This window comes from Aplysia californica, unplaced genomic scaffold (assembly GCF_000002075.1).
Source record: "Aplysia californica isolate F4 #8 unplaced genomic scaffold, AplCal3.0 scaffold00139, whole genome shotgun sequence".
NCBI classification, from domain to species: Eukaryota; Metazoa; Mollusca; class Gastropoda; order Aplysiida; family Aplysiidae; genus Aplysia; species Aplysia californica.
Genome location: NW_004797409.1, coordinates 670,776 through 694,998, shown reverse-complemented (window position 1 = coordinate 694,998; position 24,223 = coordinate 670,776). Strand labels below are relative to the sequence as shown.

The window sequence follows — 24,223 nt, the reverse complement described above, 5'->3', positions numbered from 1 at the left end:
ACCTGATCTGATTTCTAATTTCAAAATGAAAGATAACATGTGAAACCTTTGCAATCAAAAGAGCTCATATAAAACTTGATCAATAACAACAATACTATGCAGTACTATCTAAACTTCTCTTTGCATTAATCAATTGCATCCGAGCTACGAGTATATTCCGTCCACTGAGCTACGACAATAGTCAGAGCAAAATACCAGTCCACAAAATTGAGTCCAAACCAATTATCCAGGTTTCTATTGAAAATAATATGTCACTTGCAGCTTGTAAAAACTTTTGCTGGCTTGTTTTGATCCAGCTTTTTGCCAAGTTCGAGTTAGTTTTGTTGTTTTGTAACCACAAATCATGGCAAGAAAGCGAGCACTGAAATCTCCATGGACGAGAAGAAAAAAAAAACAGCCACAAAAAACAACAGTGCCACAGCCTTTTTTGTGTTCGTTAAAATACATGAACTATGTTTTTAGTTTTGTTTTAGGCATAAGCAGCATAGAAAGTGAAAGTAAATGTAAATCTAGAAAAACAAGGCAATCAGGTTGATTTTGGTGCCATGAAAACTTCAACGAACAGCTTGATCTGGACCATAGATTTACTATAAGTTGCTACGGATGAAGAATGTATTGTTTCCTCTGCTCTTTCCTTCATCTTTCTCTCTAATAATATTAAAAGAACATTTTAAGTAAAATCTAAACTAAATTTCATATTGATACCTTAAATCACAGTGCGTATCTAAAGTTAGTGTGTTGAGTTCAGGCTGAATTTTTACCCCCGGATCGCAGCAAGCCAGGTGGACACAAGTGTACTGCCGCAGCAATGCAGAGTGAATCGGGTTATACCTAGAACTTCAGCAGCTTCACACTGCATTGCCTCTGTCATTTCATTTCTTCAAACAAAGTGAAACACTGAGAGAGAAACACAAAACATATAAGAAACTGTCTTAATCCTTCCAAAGAATTTAAAACTACTAATTTCAGGAGAAAACCTTCCTTGTGGGTGAGCAGTTCATTTTTCCCCGACAAGAGAAACAAATGAAACAAAACACTTATGCCTGTAAACCCCTTAATATGCATACCTGCCAAATGCCTATGCTGTCCACCCTTCGGCCAAAAGGTCTCTGATGATTAAGGCAAAGCTTGAAAGCATCGGAGCGGATCTCTATGATGTTGTTCAACAAGGCACACAGAGCAGCCAAAGGAAAGGCCGGAGAGAATAAAGTGATGTATCCAAACTGAATGCTCATCTCCAAGAAGTCATCCAACGTATCTTCATACTGAAAGAAGGCAATCAAACACAAAACATTTCTTCATCACAAGCAGATAAAATTCATTTAAAAAATATCATGGTTTATGCAATTATTTTCCAAAAGGGTGTTAGCTTCCGATTACACTGAAACGCTGCTATTTTTGACCCTTTCAATGTACATACATCTGGATAGTATTGAAAATCAGACGACTGACAGAAACAACAACAACAAAACGAAACCAAAAGTGTTTATTTCCTAGTGCCCTACTCTCTGCCATCTAGACACAGACTAAGGTTTATGAAACTTAAATTCAAATTAAAAAAATGTGTATCTTTTAGGGCATTCAGATAAAGGGCTTGAAATTTCAAGAAAAGATATTTCATAATTTTTAGGGAAGACTCCTAGGTATGGGCACAACACTTGAAGATCTTTTCTGATTACAGCAATCAAATAAATCTTGATCAATGTAAAACTTGCAACTCACAGAAAAATTGTTTTCCCTTCCAGCTTCATCCATCAAATTTTTCCCTTGGAAGTAAACATATGAAAATTCAAAATCTAAAGTCTCAGCATCGGAAATGCAAACTCAGTACAAACTCAGTCCAACAATAGAACTTCTCAACAACACACCTTTCTCATGGCACTCTCCACTTCAGCTTGCGTGAGTGTGGGCAGCCCATCATCCTCTTCCTCAGTCAAAAGGCTGCTCTCACTGTCAGAGCTTTTGGCCCCATCAGCATTCTTCTTTTTCTGATGATCTTTGGCTTTTGCTGCTTTCGAGGCAGTAGAGTCCACACGTCGAGATCGAGCCGTCATCCTCTTAACCTCTTTCTCTACAGAAGCTGGGGACATTCTGGTTGCCATGCGATAACCAACACTGTACAAACGTGCCTTCCAGACAACATAAGGCATGAATGCTTCCTTCAGATTGCCTAAAACCTGTCTGGTGATCAGCAGTGCAGCAAGTTGCTGGGGACAGAAAAAACTTTTTTTGGAAAACCTTTCGGCGGGAGTAGTTACATCAAGTTGAGAAAGACCAACGCACAAAAAGGTAGCAAATATCATAACTTCTTAGCAGTGAACACAGTGCTTCCTGAACTATACAACAATATATGAGGCAGATTAAAATTATCCCAAACCAAACAAACATCAATAAGCATCACCACTTGTACTTGTCATGAATAAATCAAGAATGAAAGCTAAAAAGTACATGGTCTCTACATAGTGGAATCACCATAATATGTACAAAAAGAGAGGACATGTTTTTTACTCACATCTCTCAAACGATCCATGTCACTGAGGTATATGCCAATGTAGAACAGGGACAGAAATGAATTCACAAACTGAAACTGTTGAGAGAGAAAGCAAAAGCAATATCTTTTAACTTTACTTCCAGTATCACTTGTAAGTTTAGAGACTGAACCCATCTCTTTAAATGGAAACTGTAAAAACAGTTTTCAGTTTTAACTCGAAGCTTAACTTTTTCAATATGGTCTATTTTTATGTTTATCCCATGAAAAAATCAATAGACACACAGTCGAACCTGCCTTAACAGAAACCTGTGTACGATGGAAACCTGTCATGACAAAATCTTCCCTCTCCCCTTTTCATAAAAATCCTCTAAAATCAAGAGGAATTCTTTCCTTTCAGATGGATTTTACCTGTTTAATAATGAAAACTCTTTGCCCACTCAGCCCTGATTTGAGACAAAACTGTCGAGTTTGGTTCCATCGGCTTTAACCTTTACCCCACACCGCCAGGTGAGGAAGGGGAGTAGGGGTGCAACTAAAAGTAGATGTTACCCAAGGAGGTAGTAAGACCCTTGATGTTACTCCAGCCATTTGCAGATGGTCAGGGTGGTGTGGGTATGAAATCTCACCCGTGCCTGTTAAAGTGATCGAGTAACGGAAGCTTTCATGAGTAGTCAGAGGCCGGAGGTGTGAAATTAGTTTGACCAATGTCGGTCGCCCTGATTGTAAGGCCAGCCGAGTAAAAGAGTCTCTCGAATCGTTGTTACATGCACAGGAGAGATGACAATGGTTGGCTGTGTTTATTGTACCGATAGGTGAGGCCAAGAGTAGAAGAAAAGGAGATGTTCAAACATTTTTGTTTTCAATTGGCCAAACAGTGGTCCTATGAAATGCAAGCATTTGTGGCAATGGAAAAGTAGGACTGAGGCCTACCATTATCAGAGAGAATAGAACTTAAGAGGAGTGAAGTTTTGACCACTGCTTTCAGACCAGACAAGAAACCCTTGATCCCATCGGTTGGGCCTCTGAAACCGCCCTCCATCTCCCCTTTATTCCATTGTCAAAGACGGAATTTTTTTTCAGGCCCCCTTGCAATACTGTCTTACACAGGTTCGACTGTATGTAATTTACCCATATCAAAAACAACATTTAAACTAAAAAGAAGAATTAATAGTTCGAGTCCAGCTTTGCAAAAAAATCGGAGCCAGGTCTCCTGTACAAGAAGATGGAAGCTTGGTTAACTCAACCAGCCCTAACGCCAATAATATCGGTATGCGCGTGCAATGCAGCAACCCTAACGCCGACAGTATCAGTATGGAAATTTTGGCTCTCGTGACCGAAAACACTACTTTTGTTTGAAGCAAACTATAGCCTAATTGGAAGAGTAACCATTTTTTGTATAAAGCAGACTATGGCCAGAAGGGCAAGCCTATATTTAGAACAAAGAAAGCTATATTCGTGCAACATGTGAGGGGGTGCAAAATTTGAACTCACTTCCTTTCTTTGCTTCTTGTTTACTTTTGGACTCTATACATAAACCTATTTTGCTTTGAAATTTCAATACACACAAATATAGGTTAGAATAAAATGTGCACCAAATTTCGGTAGGATATGTTAAAATTTACTATTTTTTGCAATTTTTCAAAAAGTGGTAAAAAAACTCTAGGAAGAGCTGACAACTGGTAAGCCTAGGGTTGAGTGAGTTAATACAGTCAAAATTTTCCAAGATGACCACTCACTGTTAAACAGAAAAGTGTGTGTTTCTTTAGACAGGTGGACGTCTTGGACCATGACATCACAGAAACAAAAAGACACAAGGGGGAAAGTGGAAAATGGTCATTTGTACAGGTGACTGTCTCAGACAGGTGGTCATTGGAACAGGTCCCAATGTATATAAGTGTTGAGTTCATATTAACAATAATGTTAAGAATCACATCATTTTTAGTGTTTTGGTTTCAGAATCACTTATTTTTCTATTGTGTTCGTTACCGGACTTCTAAAAACCTTGAAAGAGAGTATACAATAGTAAATCACAGAACCTGCAAGTAACTGCTAGTAAATCAGAATAAAATTCCACTCACCAAAATCATCTTGATCACCAGGCTAGTCTCATAGGATTCCTCAAGTCTGTAATTTTCTGAAATATAAAGTAAAATAGTCAAAAACATCACTTCAATTATAGTCAGCAACATAATACAATATGTCTGTTTATTATGGCTTAAGCTGTTCCATAAGCAGGGAAAGTATCAGGCACCTTTTAAGCAAGCTCAAATCACACCGTACTGTTTAAAACTGTTGCAAAATTTTGCAAGAAAGGATAACAACATTTTTCTTTTTCAATTCTACAGTAATTAAAATGTTCACCTATCGCACAACATAATACCAGTGTAAAAGCAACTCGAAGATATTCATGTTTTCATTTCACTTAAATTAAAAGGAATCACAACTTTGCAATGGATTATGAGTGACCAAACTATCCACAAACTATATGCTGAACTTACCCTTGTGGGTAAGCCAAATGGCAATCTGTTTGTAGACCTCGTCAAAGATAGACACCACAACAGCAAGCAAAACTTTCGGCACAAAGCTGAACACATACGGCAGCTCTTCCTCTCCGATCAGTTCATTCACCAATTCCTGAGGAGTTTGAGAGCTCAGTAAATTACTTTAAGAGAGTATACAGTGCCTTTTCATCCACCAATAAGTGAAAAGTTGATAAAAATGTCCATAAACCAGTATCTTGTACAACGGACGTTGATAAACTTAAAATAGCAACACTGAAAGAAAGTAAACCCATGACGCTCCACATCTTAATCCACACTCTTCAAAGTATGCGTTCAGAAATCTGTTCACTGATCTACATCATAAAAAAGCTTTCAAAGGCCTGAGAAAAAAGTCGTAAGAATTTTTAAAGAAGTACTTCAATTCTGCACCATTCAACAGATACTCATTACTGTCTCTGAGATCACCAAAGTATCCCATGCCAGCCACAGGCCTGCTGAAAAGAGCACACTATTCAATGAACAAACTTTACAATGGGTCAGAATTTTTATTTTTTTTTAATCTACGACCGACTTCTTAGCCATACAACTAAGAATGTCCACAACCATTGCTACAAAACATGAACTAATTATTTCAAACTACAACTTACAACATCTTAAAAATGCCAATTTCTTCATACCATGTGACATGACAACAAAGACACACAAGTCGGAGGTTCAAAGTCTCACTATCGTAATACTGAGGGATGACTCACTTCCCAAACAGTCAAACAATTACTTATAGCAAAACTTCTCTACTCGTACCCATCAAGTTCCCAAGCTTTAGACGGTTACTGGGGCAATCAGCAGAGGCGGAAACAAAGTAACACAGGGACTTATAGCTACATGCGCTTTATAGAAAGTAATCTGGTATTTTGTACTTATACACAGAAAGTAGAATGGTAAAGAACTAGCTTGCTATGGATCAGTTTGAGTTTTTATGTCCTGTGATGATTTGTCATGAGAGGAGTCGAGCCAATACAAACCAGAAATTACTGGTTAGAGCCCAGTGCAAGGAAATGAAAAATGTTCTGTATTCTACTACATCATCCTAAGTCTCTGCACTTGTTTCTTCTTTCTCCCAGATCTTGAGAATGGCCTTGATTTCTCTCCTCCATTGGATGTGACCTCCAGTCACCTGCTCCCAGGTTCATCAGGAGACATTTTTGTACCCTAGTATTGGCTGACTTTTTTTCCTCCTTCCACACCCTGGTTCACCAAAGAGGAGGCTCTTCCGGTATTCTGTCACCTTCCATGCTGTGAAATTATCCAAGCCTTCCAGATCTTCATGATTGCACAAGTCATGGAAACTCTAAATTCTTTTCATTACCTCTGCATTGGTAGTCTTGCCATCTTATTTCAAGAAACTTTCTAAGACACCTTACATGAAAACGGTTGAGTTTTCTCCAGATGGAAGGACGCTGTTCAGGTCTCACTTCATACGGTCAGAATGCATGCTTGGTAAACTTACATCTAGATCTTGTTGACAATTCTATGGCACCAAACTTTCTTTCATAGTTTGCTCAACGTCTTGGAAGCTTTGCCCTTTCCTGCTGAGGGAGTCACTGTGACTTTGTGGGAGGCTTCACCAGAGGAAATGGAGGACAACAAAATATCAGTACAACTATAACTGTCACTTTCACTCACCTGCAGCTCGAAACACAGCAGCATGAAGACAAAGACGAGGACCAGACACAAACCAATGACTGGCATGGTGATGCAGTAGCGAAATAGTAGCCTCTTCCAAGCCGGATAGTGCAGCTCCAAGTGACCAGTCACAGGGCTCTTAACCAAGTCGCCCTGTCACAAAACAAAGAGAAAGAAATGAAACTTCAGGATCAAGTTTGGGCTGAAAGCATACCATGTCTTAAGACCAAGGGCCAACAACCAGGAAGCAATACTCCAGATAAATAAAAACTTTCCAAGGCTCTTCTTCTGATTCAAAGGTTACCAAAAGGTAGAAAAGACAGAGAACAAAATATCCATATCATGTATGAGCTGATCTCATATCATCATGTCTGCTTCCAACACATTAAAGACACTAGCCAAATATTGCTGAATACTACTTACTTTTAATTGGGCACTTAACTGTCACCCAATCTTAATTTTTTTTAATGTGCTTAATTATATAGGTTTAATGCCTCTTGTAGCACCACAAGGTTATTTATTAACCCTTCCAGCCCCATGCCCCTATATTTTCACCAGCGCTTGTACCTCCCACCGTCCCAAGAGCACATACTCCAGTTTTGGGGGACACCAAATTTGCGAATTTTTCGAAATTAGTAAACCTAATTAAATTTGAATTTTCATAATATTTTTCATTTACCTTTAAACATTGTCATATGTTATTAGAAAGATACTCCATCACTTTTTAGAATGCATGCCTCTTTTTCTGAAATACTGCTAGCATGCTGTATTGGCTGGGATTGGGGTTAGGCAGTGCACAAAAATGGCTGGGGCTGAAAGAGTTAGGATGTTAGCCTCCAAATTTAACATCCATCTCTACTGGGGCCGAGACAAACGGAAACTTTCACATAAAATTGTTTTCCTCAAGGACACAACATGGGACCGTGCTGAGATAAGAACCCCAATCTCACAATTACGAATCCAGTGGCCTGAGTACGAGACTACTGATACCTCACCAAGTCGTCAAAAGAGGAAAAAGAAATAAAAAGAAAATTGAAGTTTTAAGTTTGGGCTTGAATTCATTAAAGCTAGGAACAACCTACAGACAAAATGCCGAAATCAGAGCACTGAATAACAAGTAAAGAGAATAGCACCCACAGGACAGAGTGCAGTCACTCCACAAAAAGAATAGCAATATTCCAAGATTGATAATATGGCAAACAGCTACTGTCAGTTAGCCATTCACAGAATTGTCTCCCTCCCTCCCTCCCTCTCTCTCTCTCTCTCTCTCTCTCTCTCTCTCTCTCACACACACACACACACACATACACACACACACACACACACACACACACACTATTCTGGGAACACGCACAACATAAACGTTCAACAGTAATAAAATAATAAAATAGTATTTCTTTGTAAAAGAAAAAGCAGCATATCAACATAACAGTCATTTAGTGTAAGACAGACAAACAGAAACAACCGAAGAAAGGAAAACAGATACGACCTACTGGCATCCCACAACCACCCGCCATGAAATGAAAGAGTTTAAATTGACAGTAAAAGAAAATTATACACCTCCCCCCCTCCCCCCCCCCCCCCCCCCAAGATAACCCTTGCTGTTCACTTCTTTTTTTGGAAAGATTGAAAATACTCACAGTGAAAAGAGGCCTTGGATCTTTCAGCATTTCATCTTTCTTCTCAAGGGTACCCCAGCGGTAGCAATACTCTGTCGACGCTCTTTTCCAAAACTTGATGTACAAAGTCGCCCACACGACATTGAAGAGTGCAAAGCCAACGAAACACAAATCCTCTGCAAACTGAAAAGAACAAATCAAGCAACAGTGTTCACTCATCCATTTCACTATTCTTCCATAAATAACACACACATAAAAACAGGTCTAGAAATAACCTAAAGAAGCACTAACTTTCTTTCAAAGGGCATAAACAACTATAAGATAACACACTTTCTAACCCTTACAAAAAGAAGCAAGAACGTTCAAGTCTTATACAACACTAAATTTACCAACACTATGAAGCAGGAAAGTTTAATGGTGAATTTTCAATTAAGTATTTCAGGATTTCAACGGCAGCAGCATTTTTGTTCCAGTATAAATCTCAGTGCTCGTTCAAAATGTTCAAAATGAGATGTTGATCAACTGACACAATGTCGTCCACCTCCTACAACTGACAAACCAGATTTGGGTCAATAAAAGTCAAAAAGTAAATAACCTAAAAGGAAGGAAAGAGAAATCTTGCGAATGACAATAATCATTCAAAGCAAAACAAAAAAGACATGTTAAACCAAAAAATTTAGTGCAGCTTGACAAATCGCAAAAAGGAAGGAAGTCCAAAACGGAAAAACTTCAGAACATACAAATAAATGTAAATAATATTAGGGAAAAGGAAATTAGGTGGAATGAATCATGACTGTTATATTTTTTATCAATATTTGATCCAGACAAAGGGTATAGGCAATCTATTAGTCCACATAAAACAGACAGATGTTTCCTCAAAAATCCCAGATCACAGATAAACATTCAAAATCATTCATCAAATGGAGCTTGTATTATGTACTTGAAAGGCATAGGAGAAGGGGGAAGAAAAATGCAATGAAACAAGACAGTTATAAAATCATGACGACAACCTGCACCTCATTTTTAAAGACTTCAGGGTCACAATTACATCATTTGCAATGCAAAGAGTTCACCAGGAAGCAAAAGTAAATGACAAAAAAAACAAAAAACAAGAGGACTCAGCTGCCCCAACAAGCAATAACATGATGCAGATTTCTTACATCAACCTTAGGAGTAGTTTTTTCTTTGTCCTTGAAGCATAGATTAAACTGGCGTAAGAGTGCACAAGACTAAGAAGAAAAGAAAAGGAAAAAAATTATCTTGCAGCATCATATAGTGCTGTGCTCATTGAGAAACCACGATAATATGCAGTATGGTGCACTTAATACTTTTCCCAAAATACAGTTGAATCCTCAGCCCCTGTTTATGGCAAGTACAGTTGAGAAAGAATTAAGCACAAACTTCTCTCCTGACGTAAAATTCCATTCTTTCCACTCTGCAAGTTGGACAGCACTCAAAATAACACCTTTTATTCTGTCATATAAAACACAGCCTCATAACTTTGACACAAAAATGCATTTTTACACCCCTCGAGAAGAACTGCCATTTTCCTTGCATTTTCTTAAACAGTCAGAGAGGGCACTGTTCAAAGGCAATGTAAGTGAGTGATTGTTGGGTGCTCTGGTGTGGTCTGCTCCTTCTTTCCTATCAAACATATATCATCCTTTCATTCTTATGTTACTAAATAATAAAACCTTATCTTTGGCACTTATATGACCTAGTTCTGTTGAAAGTGCTGTAAAACTCTTACTAAAATTAAGGGCAGTATAATCTTTAAAAACCAGAAGAGGGTCATTACAAAAAGGTGTTCAAATGTACACATTGAGCCTTTGCTAGTCTTCTCATGACTTACCTGTTTATACTACAATTTCAAAAACATTTTTTAAAATCTTGAGAAGACCTTGGGAATTGAAAAAAATTCATAGCATAAAACTTATGACAACAGACAAAAAGTCAGGACTGGAATATAAAGAAGACATGAGAATCTTCAGTAAACTTCTCATAGTGCATATAACCAGTAGTACCAAAACACAGCAATATAGTTGAAGGGGTTGTTATTTTTTAATGTTCAAAAACAAAAAGCTTTTATACTTTGGAAAATATATGTGCTACTTATACCTATGAAAGATAAAAGAGACAGACAGTGAGAAATGTATTTCAACAAAGCATTAAAAAAAAAGAATAAAGCTCTTCTCTGCAGTGTGAGCAGAATCTAAAGCTACTTCACAAGTACACTTGACATGAGAAACACAGTTTTGATACATCATCTTAAAAAACACATTTTAATGAATTTTGATGCCAAATTACCACGTGCATGAAACATAACTGATCATGATGTCAATGGTCCTGGATTACTATACAGCTTGCTCTGAATGAGTTGAAGTCAACTTAACTAATTAAAAGGTATAATACAAAAACATAGCAGTAAAAGATTAATTCTGTGTGACTGGACTTTTGTAATAAAAGGAAATGAACCCTCGAGATAAAGAAGCAGTCAACAAAGGTGAAAACAAAGAGAGAAAGGACGAAGAGAGAAAATACTCCTCGAGTCTACATGCGTGTGTGGCTTGGAAAAACTAGACACATCACAATTTTCAGGCATTTTAAACTAAGGTTGTCCTGTTACAGTTTTTCCAATCCTCTACTTGGTACTTTTTAAATTTTCAAAATACCTTAATTTTTGGCCAAGATATGGTGTTTTAAAACAAAGTTTTGAATAAACACATTCGAGGAAAACATTTGCCTTGCATAAAAAATCTCCCCATGACATAAGAAAAGAAAAAGAAAAAGTGAAAAGACATGTAGTTTAACTATACATGCATACGGTTTTACTACACACACCCACCTCATGTAGCGATCCAACTTGCACTGACTCGTCGCAACTCTCTGCGCTGCGCCTCGACCGCTACTCACGCAGTCTTCAAAAGTCCGTGGCTCACGCCTCGGCCTGTCCTTGGTTTCTTCAATGTCAACCGTACTCGACTACTTTCCCGAGAATCACACAGCTAACCACACGCCCCCGTGATCTCAAGATCAAACAAAACAAAATTTAGTTCTTCAACGTGCGAACAGGACATGGTTCAACGCTATCTACACTTTGTACACTTGATTACTTCATTTACTGAGTTTCATAGTCCACCAACCAACCGGGGGTTTTCCTGACTCGATCAGGATACCGCCTGGGAGGGGGTTCACCTGCACCTTCGTTTCTCGTCAGGGTTTGCAAGGTTTGCTGTTCACCGCCACCTCCCTCATCATCCTCTTCCTCTGAAGTTACATCTCGTACCACTCTTCTAACATCGAGAACGTGACGAGCCATACCATCGACAGCAACATTGTTGATCGAGTTTACTCCTGTAACCGTACCTCTATTCCACTTAGTCGTACATTTGCTCTGGGGTGGTTTAACCCAAACATCATCTCCAACTTCAAATCTTCCAGGCCCGTCTTCTTCTTCATTAACAACGATATGGTTTCTCCAATCATAACGGTAGACAGCTCTCTGTGGCACTGATGCTGGGTCCAAACCTGCCCTTGGTGTTGAGTTGTACCAAAACACAGCTTCTTGGGGGGGAATGTTTCCTCTTTCTGCAATGGACTTCACTGTACGATGGTGTCTCTCAACAATCCCGTTCCCCGTAGGCCTATATGCAGCTCTGAACAATGGTTTGATATTCCATTTCTGAAGCATCTGCCAAAAACAATCTGAACGAAACACTGTGCCATTATCCATTAAGATCTCGCGCACTGGTCCTCTCTCTAACATGAGTTCTTCAACTACTTCTGTCACAAACCCTGCTGTCTCTCTCCTCAGTTTCTTCCAAATTGCGAATCGCCCTGGGCCACAATCAACAATTGACAGGTATGGCACTTGATGATGGTGAGTTATGTCTATTGCCAATCTTGTCCAGTCTGTAGCGACATCTAGGTTGCCCGCCTCATGGACAACTGGTGCAGGATCGATAGACTGACATTGCTCACAAGCTTGTACGACTTTTTTAACATCAGCACGGCTCGTTTCTGGTAGCACCTTCCGAGCCAAATACAAAGTACGGTCTACCCCCATATGGTGCATATCGTGCAAGTCTTTCAAGTCAAGATGGCCAGTAGCACAAACGCATGGTTCTGGTTCTCCTTCCTCCATTCCATACCCGCCAGTGCTTAACCACTCCTTTTTCACTCTTGTCAGAATGTCTGCTTTGTTCTTTCTGGTCGGAACCAAGGTGACCGACAAAACCAGACCAAACTCATTAATAAGGCTTTTCAATATCCCTAATCGTCTCTTCACAATCAACTCCGCTGCCCCTTTGGTGTGCACTCTCCTCTCTTCCGATAGAACAGTTTTGATCCAACCAGCCACCGTTGCTGAGTCAGTGATAACTTCGATTTCAGAGATGTTCCACTTGATGGCCATGTTTACACCTTTCATCACAGCCTCCAGCTCTGCTACGTTGATATGATCAAAATCTGAAGGTTTCCGAAGCCATGCAGCATCCTCTACCGCGTTGCCATTGACCTCAAGTAACACACCATATCCGATACTGCTAGCATCACACCATACGGTTCCTTTGGTTGCTTTAGGCACGTACCATTTGCCTTTGACGGGATCCTCATTAGTCAAACGGCTCAACATTTCCTTCAACATTTTCTCCACTTCATCGTTTACAATCTCCTCCCAATTGGTACCATTTGCCCTTCTCTTTATGTAGCTGCATGCTATCCTTAACCATCCAGCAACCGGATAATGACCTGTAAGTTTTCCGCAGATCGAGAACAACTCCCGTTTGGTGACTTTAGACACTGCATGGGGAATCCTGTTGGCTCTGGAAAATATGAGATCTCCTGTGGAATCAGATTTCAACTTCAAACCTAATGCGGCGCCACCATCCAATGGCTCTGGTTCTTTCGTTGTCAACCCATAGTTGGCCAGGTGCTTCACCAGTGCAGCAGATGTTACCTTGCTCTCATCCAGTAGAATGTCATCAATGTAGGACTGCGTGGCAGAGTCTATCTTCTCATCCTTATTCAATACCGTTTTCAAGATCTTCGTCATGATGCGGGGTGCCGATGTAAGACCGAATCCAAGTCTTGTCAGGCAATATGTTTTACCTTTGAAATTCACTAGTTGATATTTCCATAGATCTTGTGACACCCGAATTTGAAGGTAAGCACCTTTCAGGTCGACAATCGTTGCTGCATCTGTCGTCTGTCTCCACTCTCGCAATGTCTCGCCGCATACATCCGTGAAGTCACCCCCCGTGTGACTACTTATATATTTATTGAGCTCTCTGTAGTCAAGGACAGGTCTTACCTTGTTCTTGGTAGGTTGAACAACAGCCATCAGCGGAATTATGCCTATTTCTACTTTCTCATTCCATGGTAAAAGTATTCCTTCCTCTATCCAACTTTGTATCTCTTTCTCAAACCCTTCTGTAGTCTTCATATCCATCTGTTTACCATAACATCCAATCTTATTCTTCAGGTGGGGAGGATCCCTTTTCCATTTCCACTCTACTGTCCATGTATTGCCATCAAAAACTGCCTTAAAATCACTGTCGTCAATAACCTCAACCTCCCTGTGTTCGTAAACAGCGCTCTCTGCTCGCTTCACGTTCCCCTTTGCCTTGTCTGGGGGATCAGATTCAGTTTCCATTTCCGCTGCCCCACACCATTTGACACCAAACTCAACTGTACCATGGTTGACTGAAACTCCTCCCAAGTTGTTTATAGCATCCATTCCCAGTACCACATCAATATCAGACAGAATAGAATCTGAGACAATTGCATTTACGGAGACCGAGACACCTCGCACGTCAATGATTAGCTCTTTCTTCCCCTGACACTGCACTCGTGAACCATCAAAAGCTACCATATAGTTCTCGCCCACGCAATTTCCAACTATCTGTGAACTGACCACTGTGACCATACAACCTGTATCTACCAATGCTTTGACCTTAGCTCCCTTCACGCCAACTTGAATTATCGGTAAAGACTGCGCCCTCATTTCAAACGGGTAGCTGCCGGCGCAGCAGCCACCCGAAGCTAGTTTTCCTGTTTCTTCTGATAGGCACCGTTTCCCCTCTGACTGCATCGACTGGCTATGTGCCCAACTTCATTGCAGTGGTAGCAAACAATGTCAGCACGATGACTACAAAACTTAGCCATATGTGGTCCACCACATCGATAACAAGAACCTTTAAATGCCCTCACACGTTGACTGTGGCTTCCCATTTCGTTTGCCATGGCTCCGCCTGCCGCCGCAACGCTGACCATTCCAGTCTTACTTGCTGTAAGGATTCTAGCTCTTGCTATGACCTCTGACAGTTCAACTTCGAAGACCCGGCTCATCTGTTGGAGCTCACACGATATCGGGTCAGGGAATCCATTTACAAAGGACAATCTAACCAGCCTATCCAGTTCGCTGCCTGAAAATCCAGCCAATCCTCCCAATCTCCTTAGTTCGTTCGCGAATACATTAACATGCTCACCGTCCCACCTCCTCTGTGTCAACTTACTGAACGCAACAAATGAGCTGTCTGTGAATGCCTCTAGAAGACGCTTCTCAATTGTCTCATATTGTGATCTTTCCAGCTCACTAAGCTGTAAGTACAACGCCAATGCATCACCCTCCAGGAACAACGGTACAAATTTCGCAAGATCCTGAATGTTCTTCAAACCAGCGACGAGTTTAACCTTAGCCAACCATGCCACAACATCGCTATTGCCACTGAAAGGCTTGATCATGTCCGTCGTTATTTTCGATGCCATCACTAGCACTTAATATCTGGCTCTAGAATGAGCACCTCGCCGAAATAGCTTGTAGTTTAACTATACATGCATACGGTTTTACTACACACACCCACCTCATGTAGCGATCCAACTTGCACTGACTCGTCGCAACTCTCTGCGCTGCGCCTCGACCGCTACTCACGCAGTCTTCAAAAGTCCGTGGCTCACGCCTCGGCCTGTCCTTGGTTTCTTCAATGTCAACCGTACTCGACTACTTTCCCGAGAATCACACAGCTAACCACAAGACACAATAGTGATGAACTGACTGAATTAGTGACACATGTCTCCAGTCTTCAAAAGTACGCTTTTGCAAACGGAAACGTTGTGTAAAGTCAAGTTTAGCCTCCCTTCTGTCTGCTACAAACGCCTGAAAATCATCATATTACAAAAATAGAGAAACAGCTTTCTCTAAACAGCCAATAGTATGAGGGTACTACTCTCTTGTTGATGAGGAAGAAAAGAGACAGAAATTACCATCTTCTTCTAGATTTACGCTTGAATTTGACTTTTGTGAGGTTACCCACATTACTAAAAAATTATTTAGAAGTGCATTTAGTACTGTTCAGCCTATATTAAAGTTGTTTTGGGGGGTTCTTTTTATTATATCTAAAGAATCAGTAAAAATCACCTGTAATCAAAAAAAGAAAACAATTATCTTAAAAACTATTTCAAATGATTTTTCAACTTTTGCTCGATTCAACAATCAGTGACACGTGCCCAGTATTTTCAGGCACTCACACGTTTAAGTTTAATTAAACCATTCATGTAATCTCACTAGACAAGGGGAGATCCCGTTTCATAATTTTGTAATTTAGTTCTAATAAAAATCCAACAACAGTTCCAACACAAACAGTCAAAACATTTCCATGTATAGAAATACACAACAATCCAGAGAGCCAGTGATGATAACGTATGTAGAATGCAAGGCTAAATCATTCCCTACTGACCAAGAAAAGGCTACATATCATAATTTGTCAGACTGTAAGTTATCTACCCACCTGGCTGGACCCTTGGAACAAAAAGATGAGGATTCCAATCAAGGTTGGTAGTAAAAGCCATGTTGTATAGTGACCCAGGTATGCAAAGTAGAGGCCAATTTTCACCCCAAAGTACCGGCAAACCAAATCTGAAGAAAAAAAAGATTTTCATAAATATAGATGTTTTTATGCCATAATCGATACAATTCAAATCATTTAAGAGGCAGGCTTCCAATTAAGCATGTCAGGGCCAACTCAAGCTGAGAGGGATACAACATCCCAGCAAAAAGACAAAGATACTCGATAAAACTTTCTCCCCACTCAGGAACAAACTCGTTTCTCCACCATGCGAAAGTGAAGCATCTAACCTGATCCAAATCTGTACATGTAGAAAAAAATGAAAACGTGGAAATTTCAAGAATGTAATATGATAAAACAGCCAGAATCGTTCCTATGTTAATTATTTGTGCTACATGCAACACATTGCTGCATTTTGAACTTCGAGGAGCAGGAAGGTCAGAGAACAAAACCCAACATTCTGACTCATGGGATCCGTTTCACAAGGTTTGCCACCTCTTTTCCAGGGTACACAATACAGCAAGGCTGGCTTTTCCAGTCTTATTGCAGCATCAACGTTAAGTCTCGGAGGTGGAAGTGTAGCTCTGATGTCTTTTCGGGATGTGCAGTGGAACAGGTAATGATCCACAGTCTCAAAAGTGTAGTCACACAAACGACACAAGGGAAGCTCTGGTTTTCTTTTCTTTAAGGAAATATAGATCAGGAGGAGACTTCAACATAATACATGGTGAATTACAAAAGAGAAAAATTAACTGAAACGCTAAGAAGTTTTGTCACTCTCCTTTGAAAGCAACAAGACACGTATCATTCTGTGCATAAAAGTCAATTCTCACACAATACGTATGGAAAACTTGAACCTTTATGATGTGGAATCTGCAAGACAAGTATCTGTGAATGTGGAAAAAGATAAACATTTGTAAAAGAGTCAGGCATAGACAGACAGATCAATATTCTGAAGTAACAGGTTAAACCTTGCCAGGGTGAGTTATTCAACATAAATTCAATGGCTGACAAATATTGAGAAAAATTTCATTATTCTCAATCTCTTTCAGAAAAAAATTAATCCCTGTCCACACAGAACACTCTCCACATCTCAATTAGAAGGCATTCATGCAACTTACCGAGAGGTTGAGTCGAAAATATGGCTTGGACCCAGTTCTTTCTCAGCTCCTTGAGATCTTGGTTGCTGTGTAAGGGAAAGACTTGCCACACAACCTTCTTTGTGATCAGCAATGGTACTGCAAAGCAAAGGGAACCATTTCAAGTTACAGTGAAGGAAAAGGATATTAAAAGCTATGATGTGGACACATTATTCCTCTCTGATAATGGTCTGTGTCACAGGTCAAATACATGTAATATACCTTCATTTCTAAACAGAAACAATGGGAACCATGTTCGAAATTGTATCATGAACTTCCTGAAAGCTGTACAACAAGAATGACTCCATCAATCCTGTCAAAACTTTTTTCTTAGACAAGTTTGAAACAATTTTACCACTTTGGAAAGGTCTTAAAGTTTAATGTTACTAGAAAAAAAAAACAACAACAACAACAGGCTTTTAATCTAGCAAACAGAATATTATATAGCATTATGCTAATCAGTGTTTATAAAAAAAGTATCAAAAGCAGTCAATCCAAGAGAAAGCTCACTCAGGACTGCTCTCATTTACCTATTGCCTGGCCCTCAACAAAGTTGATCCCGGCGAGCGAATCATCACCCGTAGCTCTCAACTCATGCAAAAAGTGGAGGACAATGCTCTGGCGCTCCTGACTAGTGAGGAATGTGCCCTCATCCTCAATACCAGCAAAACAGTCGTGGTCTTCGTAAATGAATTCTTTCATTCCTCCACCATACTCTGACTTCAGCGGCTTAAGGAGACCAATTTCTTCAGCTCCCTGTAAGAGGCTTTAAAAAACAAACAAAAATACATCAAGAGTTACTTCATCAAACAATTACGAGACAGATGAACACAATAAATAAAATTATTTTATTTCTGAATTCAAGATTGGCACTTGTAATGTAATTATAGTTGAAAGAACGAAACGCAAAACAACAGCACCACAGTCCAGATGCCATTTCATCCATACAATATAATTTAAAATACTATGCAGTGAAGGTACTGTCCTACACCTCAGCTAGAACTTCATTTAATCAAAATTTTGAATTCTCCCAAGAGAACTCAGTAAATGACATAAAAGTCTCATGCCACGTTTTGAAGTGGATAACTATTTATTTACCAGTGTATACAAAAAAGACCACCCACGAGAACTCTTCTTACTTGTCATATGGAGCTGTAAGATAGAAGCCATAAATTCCCGTATGGCTATGGTGTCGGACATGGACTGTAATGGCTGGAGCTCGAGACTTGAAACGAGCAAGCAGCCACATGAGAGTAGCATCTTCAGTGTTTGCTGGAAATGTGAGGACCACGTCACAGTTCTCTGTGGGGATGGCCGGCAACAGTACTTTGCTGGAGACAACTAACCTCTTTGCTCCAAGGGACCTCCTCCCAAGTAGTCTGTAAGCTGTTAAAGAAGAATATCACGTGCATTAATATATAACAAAATAACTATACTAAATCCAGATATATACAATTAATAAACAAAAAGAAAACTTCCTGCACATGTTTTTATGAGACTTAACACGGTCAACAGTCAACACAGATGGTTTTTAAATCTGAAATCTTATTCTGGTCTTTTCATTTTAATTCCACCAAAATCGTTATAATTTGAGAGCTACTTTGCATTGTCTTTCATCGAACGAATAAACTCAGTCTGAGGACAGGTTGGAAGAAAATTGTTGTGCCTAGTGACCACAATGAGCAGGTTTCGAGTGGAGGATTAGACAGGGACAGCTACGGACAGGTCAACAATATAAGAAAAAAACGTTAGGGTATCACAGAACATTAGCCAGCTAGTACAAAAGTACAGGTGACTGCTTTCAAGAGGTGACCACTCAGGTTTGACTACTGTGGTAGTAGTTTACTGGGTTTTATTTTACTTTCTCTACCGTCTCTTGCTCATACGTAGAGACCTTTTTTTGTTAATTTTTTTCTGTCTTTTACACAAATATTTACTTTATATCCATCGCAAATTAATAGTTTTTAAAATATTCTACGGTTTCACAAAGGTCTACTATTAATAATAAGTTAATAATACCATAGTTCATGTATAGTATAGGCCTAGCTAGGCTAGCCTACAATCCTGCAAATCTACTCATTCTACAATCCTACCCCTTCCTCTTTACCATAACCCTATTGCCCTGGGCCTACTTATTTATTATTTTATCAATATGAGCCATTGCCAAAACGTGGGGAAAAACACACACATCTCACATTAGTGTGCATAAAATGTGATGCATTAGTATTTATTCCTCCAAAACGTATACACACGTCAAATATAGGATGTAGAACCTGCATTAGCAGTTTCAGACCCCTTGTCAGCTTTACAATCTTGAGTTTGTAAATTTTGTGCCAAAAATGTTGGTTTTTTAGTGATTCCTGGAGTGTCATTTTGAGCACACCAATGCAAACTTCCAAGAATGTCCAAAATTTAGTATTTTTGGGTGTGTTTTTTTTACCTGTGCTTTGATCCTATGTTATTTGTCATTGATAAAGGTTAACTTGCTTAGGAAATCGGTTTATTTGTTTGCAAATAGACGAACAATTCGGATTACTTGTGCGTCTGTCGTGTCGTCACGGACTAGGTGTTTCAGAAAACACCATTATTTTTCAGTAGAATCACCGTAGCAGGTTAAATCTCTTTGCCTATCGTCGTTTATTCAATACTTCAAAAGCCGCGATGCGCGAAAGGAACATCGGGTTCCTATATCTACGATTTCGGTCGGCTGTTTAACATTCGCCGTTATTGTCGTCAATTTGCGACGTGCCGGAAGTCCGAATTTCGCCCACTTTTGTTTTGAACGGGTCATCAAAAGTGCCCGGATATAATGGTTTTCTTGAGTGACTTCCCCTTTCCCGCGTCCCCAGAACAACGGAAGCAACGGGGGAAACAGAAAAACGAAAGTAGTCATTGCCTTCAGCGTCCGGTGACGCACAAGTATTTTGCGTTGAATGTGACGTACTGGGCTGTTTTGCGTGTTTTTAGGCTACTCTGTTGAATATTTTAGTGAAATTGCGGTGTTTACACTGGATTCCTGGAACAAGAGTGTGATGTGTGAACAAACTTCGAGAGATGGATCATTTCTATGGTTATAGATTTAGCTTTTGTGCTCAGTGATGACGTTTGGGGTGTCGTCATGCAGCCGTACAAGACTGACTAACGTACAAGAAATTACATTGTCCTAAGAGCAAACATTTTTAAAGTAATGTGTGCTCTCTATACTCAAACAAATAAACAAACATGTCCTTGTTTATCTGTCTAACTCAAAAATACACATTTGTTCTTTGTTGGTATGATATACCTTTTTCCAATACATTGTGTCATTGTGTCATCATTGTTATGTACAAGTAATATTTTTCATAATTGCTAATATCAATAAGTTTTCAACATATATTTCAAACATGCAAGATTCATTTAGAAGCAAAATACGCCTTTATTGATCTGTGTATCTCTTAGTGCAAATATGTTCTTTGTAGGCATGATTTTACCTTTTCCCAGTATGTTTTGTCATCACTGTTATGTACGAGTACTGTTTGTCATAATTAGCCACATAATTGTGATCGTCCACTGTCTTTGATATGACCTGGTATCTGTTTCAAAGCAAAAGAAACCTCTCCTGGGGTTTTTTTAATTCTTAAAGTGCGCTTTTATCTCTGGAGGCAAGACTTTTGTCTTTTCCTGTACATTGTGTCATCATTGTTATGTACAAGTCATGTTTGTCATCACTGTTATGTACAAGTCAGCTCCATTGATTTTGTGCTTTTGCCTCATATTAGTTAAAAAATTGTTTTACACATGTGTTTTTCTGGTACTGAGGCTTTGATAACTGTATTTGTACAGCCTTTCACTATTGTGATGTGTTGTCATTGATAATGTCCAATGTGTATCCTTTCTTGTACATAACAATGATGACATGTTCTGTGCACTGCGTCATTGTTACAAAGCTTGTCATTCATATTACCATTATGAATGGAGTTAATAGTGTACAAAGTGTTTGTTTACTAAACAAATGGAATTTAAAGTCTATAATTTGCCTTGCTGCTTATCTGTTTTTGTCATCACTGTTACATACAAGAAATACAGTAGTTGCCAAACCAATAGATCCATATCTCCAAAACCGTACATCTCCATGCTCTGATACTCTAGGAATATGAGCACTAAATGTCAATCTGTGACTGACAGAAAAGAGAGTCAAATTGGTAAGAAAATTTTTTTTGCACCACTGAGTCTCAAGAGAGTCTCACGTTTTGGCAATTGCTCATATAGATATATATATATATATTATATATATATAGATATATTATATATATATTAAAAGTCACAGCAAACTGTGGTTCCGACACGTTTTCTTTTATGTAAGCCTAGAGCGGGTAAAAACATAAAAGGGGATTTACAGCAAATACTTAAAACATTTTAAAGTTGACATATTTTCCTCAACACCACACTCTAAAGTACGACCAAGAAATGCGATTCAAGAGACGGAGTGAGTAATTTTCGAGACTCACGTGGAGATGTCTAGACAGCCGGGGGGAGGAAATCAACAAGCTTACACTGAAATGAGGCGGCAGTGTGGTGTCGCTGTCTCAAAAATGAGCAGTTTGTAAGCAAAGGCAAGTCATTCATTTTAGTGATCCTGTGCATGCACCCAAAGAGCGGTTTTAAGGACCCAATTAAAGAGGAAATGTTGATACTTCTTATAATTACTAACTGGATCAAAATTCGTAGTGACTACGTTCACGGCGCCCTGAATCCAAAACCCTTCATCTCCTTGCTCTGATACTCTAGGAATATGAGCACTAAATGTCAATCTATACTGACAGAAAAGGGAGGCAAATTGGTAAGAAAAATTTTTTGCACCACTGAGTCTCAAAAGAGTCTCACGTTTTGGCAATAGCTCATATATATGGCTATGTTTAGATAATGTAGAAACATGATCGGAGAGGTATCCCGGAGTGACGTCGCACAAGATGGCCGCCGTACCTAAAAATAGTTTGCATCGTTCTACGTTTAGTCGCCTGTCTCTCTCTCTCACACCCCCCCCCCCCCCCCCCCCCCCCATCTCTTTCTTTCTCACTGCCCACAGACAAAATTGCACGCTTTCAACACAAGAGCGCTTGAACGTTTGTTCACGGTGAACGCTACACTGGTCGGCCTATCACGGTGAACGTACACCGAGTGAGAATAGCCAAAACGCTCGCCAGCACAAGATCTAGATCTAGATCTATAATATTCTCACCAGAGGTGGCCAAAATGAAAACTCTAACCACCTGTCATACCAAGACCAAGAAAGAAGACAACCCTATCAAACACAATAAACCTAACCCTAACCCTACCCCTACCCCTCAATCCTGCTCTGTCTCATAGTCATAGTCATAGTGATAGTGGTCGCTCCTTACGGAAGTCCTCCCCTAGATCTAAACAAACCAACATGGCAGGGGGACGTAAATCTTAACCAGTGCCTAGTGGTGGTCTGCTACAGTTTTAAAAAGCCCTAGATCTGATCTAGATCTAACCCAGTTCAGTACAGACTAACTACTACAGAGACAGCAGAGCAGTGATGCAGAAAATGACACTGCTGAACTGAATGACTGAATGAATTGCATAGCAGTAATTAAAAAAAAGTGGCAGTATATAGTTTGTTGGGACATACGAATGCGATTGCGTAAAGAACTGTAGGAATTCCCCTCTCGTTGCCGGTCAGATCTCCTCTCATCTCTCTCTTCGGCAAACATATTCAGACGCATGGGCTTGAACCTGTTACACTACAGAGAATGGTGGTCCTCCTTGAACCAGCCAAGAACTACAGGTTGTGATGATGGCCGCCATATTTGTTTTCATCTTGAAAAGACAACGAGCTGACACATTACCTAGATGCGATAGATTAAGGGGAGGAACTCTAGTAATTATTCGTGCACTCGGAAATAGTTTTATCGGTGCCAGTCACAAAAGGAGTACACTTTATTATTTTCCACTGTCCACGTGAACTGTATCAGTTGAGAACAAGTTCTGAAGCAGAATAACAACAAAAATATCATAATGATTTGAAATGTAGATCTATCTTTTATTCTTACAGCTCGTGGAATTGATCAAGATGGGAAAAGTTAAAAGCATAGCTAATACGTTTCAGGGACTAAAGATGTTTGATGTATTGATGGACAAACTATTAACCACTCTGTATTATCATCATCATTACCATTATTGTCTATGATTTGTATGCCGAAGACCCCCATGGTAGGAAAAAATATGCTTAATTACTTGTTTTGAAATACAGTCAAACATTTTTAAGCTGCTTAATTTATACAACCTACATTTGGAAAGCCTGCGATCCAAAAGTCCCCCCATCCCCTCCTCCAGGCCAATACATGAAGTATAGTGTGGTTAATGTAACGCAGTTGGGGTATGTCAGCGAGGAAAAGAATGAACATTCTTACACTTTCCCTCCACGTGTTTAAAACGACACAGTCGACTTCCCAATAATGTAAAGTGCATAGTTTCGTGTTGCATTAGGCCAGCCGAAGTCTATCAACTCAATATGTCATAACTAATAGCAAAAGATCTTTTTCTAATGAAGGAGAAATGGGTTGAAAGACAGTCTGGGATTCTGGAATGAAGGGAGAGGAATAATTGGAATAGACTAACTTGTTTGGATTAACAGTCTCTACGTGCTATATAGCTGAATCGGAGTGGACATATTAATTATAAGTGTGAGATAAACTTTTATTTTCTCTCCACTTCCAAGATGAGGACATCATTTGTTTGAATCGGTATATGGGGAACGGATCCTCGTTCCACTTTAAAATAACCAAGTGACAGTGCCTGCTTCCTGGATAAAAGCCGAGTCTATTGCCTGCTTTGGCAGCATGCTAGCGTTCCCCAATCCACTAATATTAGCGACCTAAGCATCAATGTGAAAAGGTAATTGAAAAAGGTCAGGTGGCACACGACCGGTGTAGAATTAACATTG

At 39.5% G+C, this 24,223-nt stretch overlaps 1 protein-coding gene across 1 annotated transcript in view; it reads right to left on the bottom strand.

Moving 5' to 3' along the window:
* Positions 1 to 23,111, bottom strand: part of LOC101846809 (anoctamin-8) — a 32,806-nt gene extending 9,695 nt beyond the window's left edge. Inside the window, exons 1-12 of the mRNA XM_005096843.3 lie at positions 22,910 to 23,111; positions 18,417 to 18,663; positions 17,808 to 18,043; positions 17,260 to 17,376; positions 16,082 to 16,209; positions 8,316 to 8,477; positions 6,676 to 6,828; positions 4,990 to 5,125; positions 4,570 to 4,625; positions 2,513 to 2,587; positions 1,869 to 2,207; positions 1,068 to 1,265 (exon numbers count right to left, since the gene is read on the bottom strand). Coding sequence (XP_005096900.1) covers positions 1,068 to 1,265; positions 1,869 to 2,207; positions 2,513 to 2,587; positions 4,570 to 4,625; positions 4,990 to 5,125; positions 6,676 to 6,828; positions 8,316 to 8,477; positions 16,082 to 16,209; positions 17,260 to 17,376; positions 17,808 to 18,043; positions 18,417 to 18,663; positions 22,910 to 23,003 — 1,941 coding nt within the window. The 5' untranslated portion in view covers positions 23,004 to 23,111. The remainder of the gene's footprint in view (positions 1 to 1,067; positions 1,266 to 1,868; positions 2,208 to 2,512; positions 2,588 to 4,569; positions 4,626 to 4,989; positions 5,126 to 6,675; positions 6,829 to 8,315; positions 8,478 to 16,081; positions 16,210 to 17,259; positions 17,377 to 17,807; positions 18,044 to 18,416; positions 18,664 to 22,909) is intronic.
* Positions 23,112 to 24,223: the final 1,112 nt, after the last annotated feature.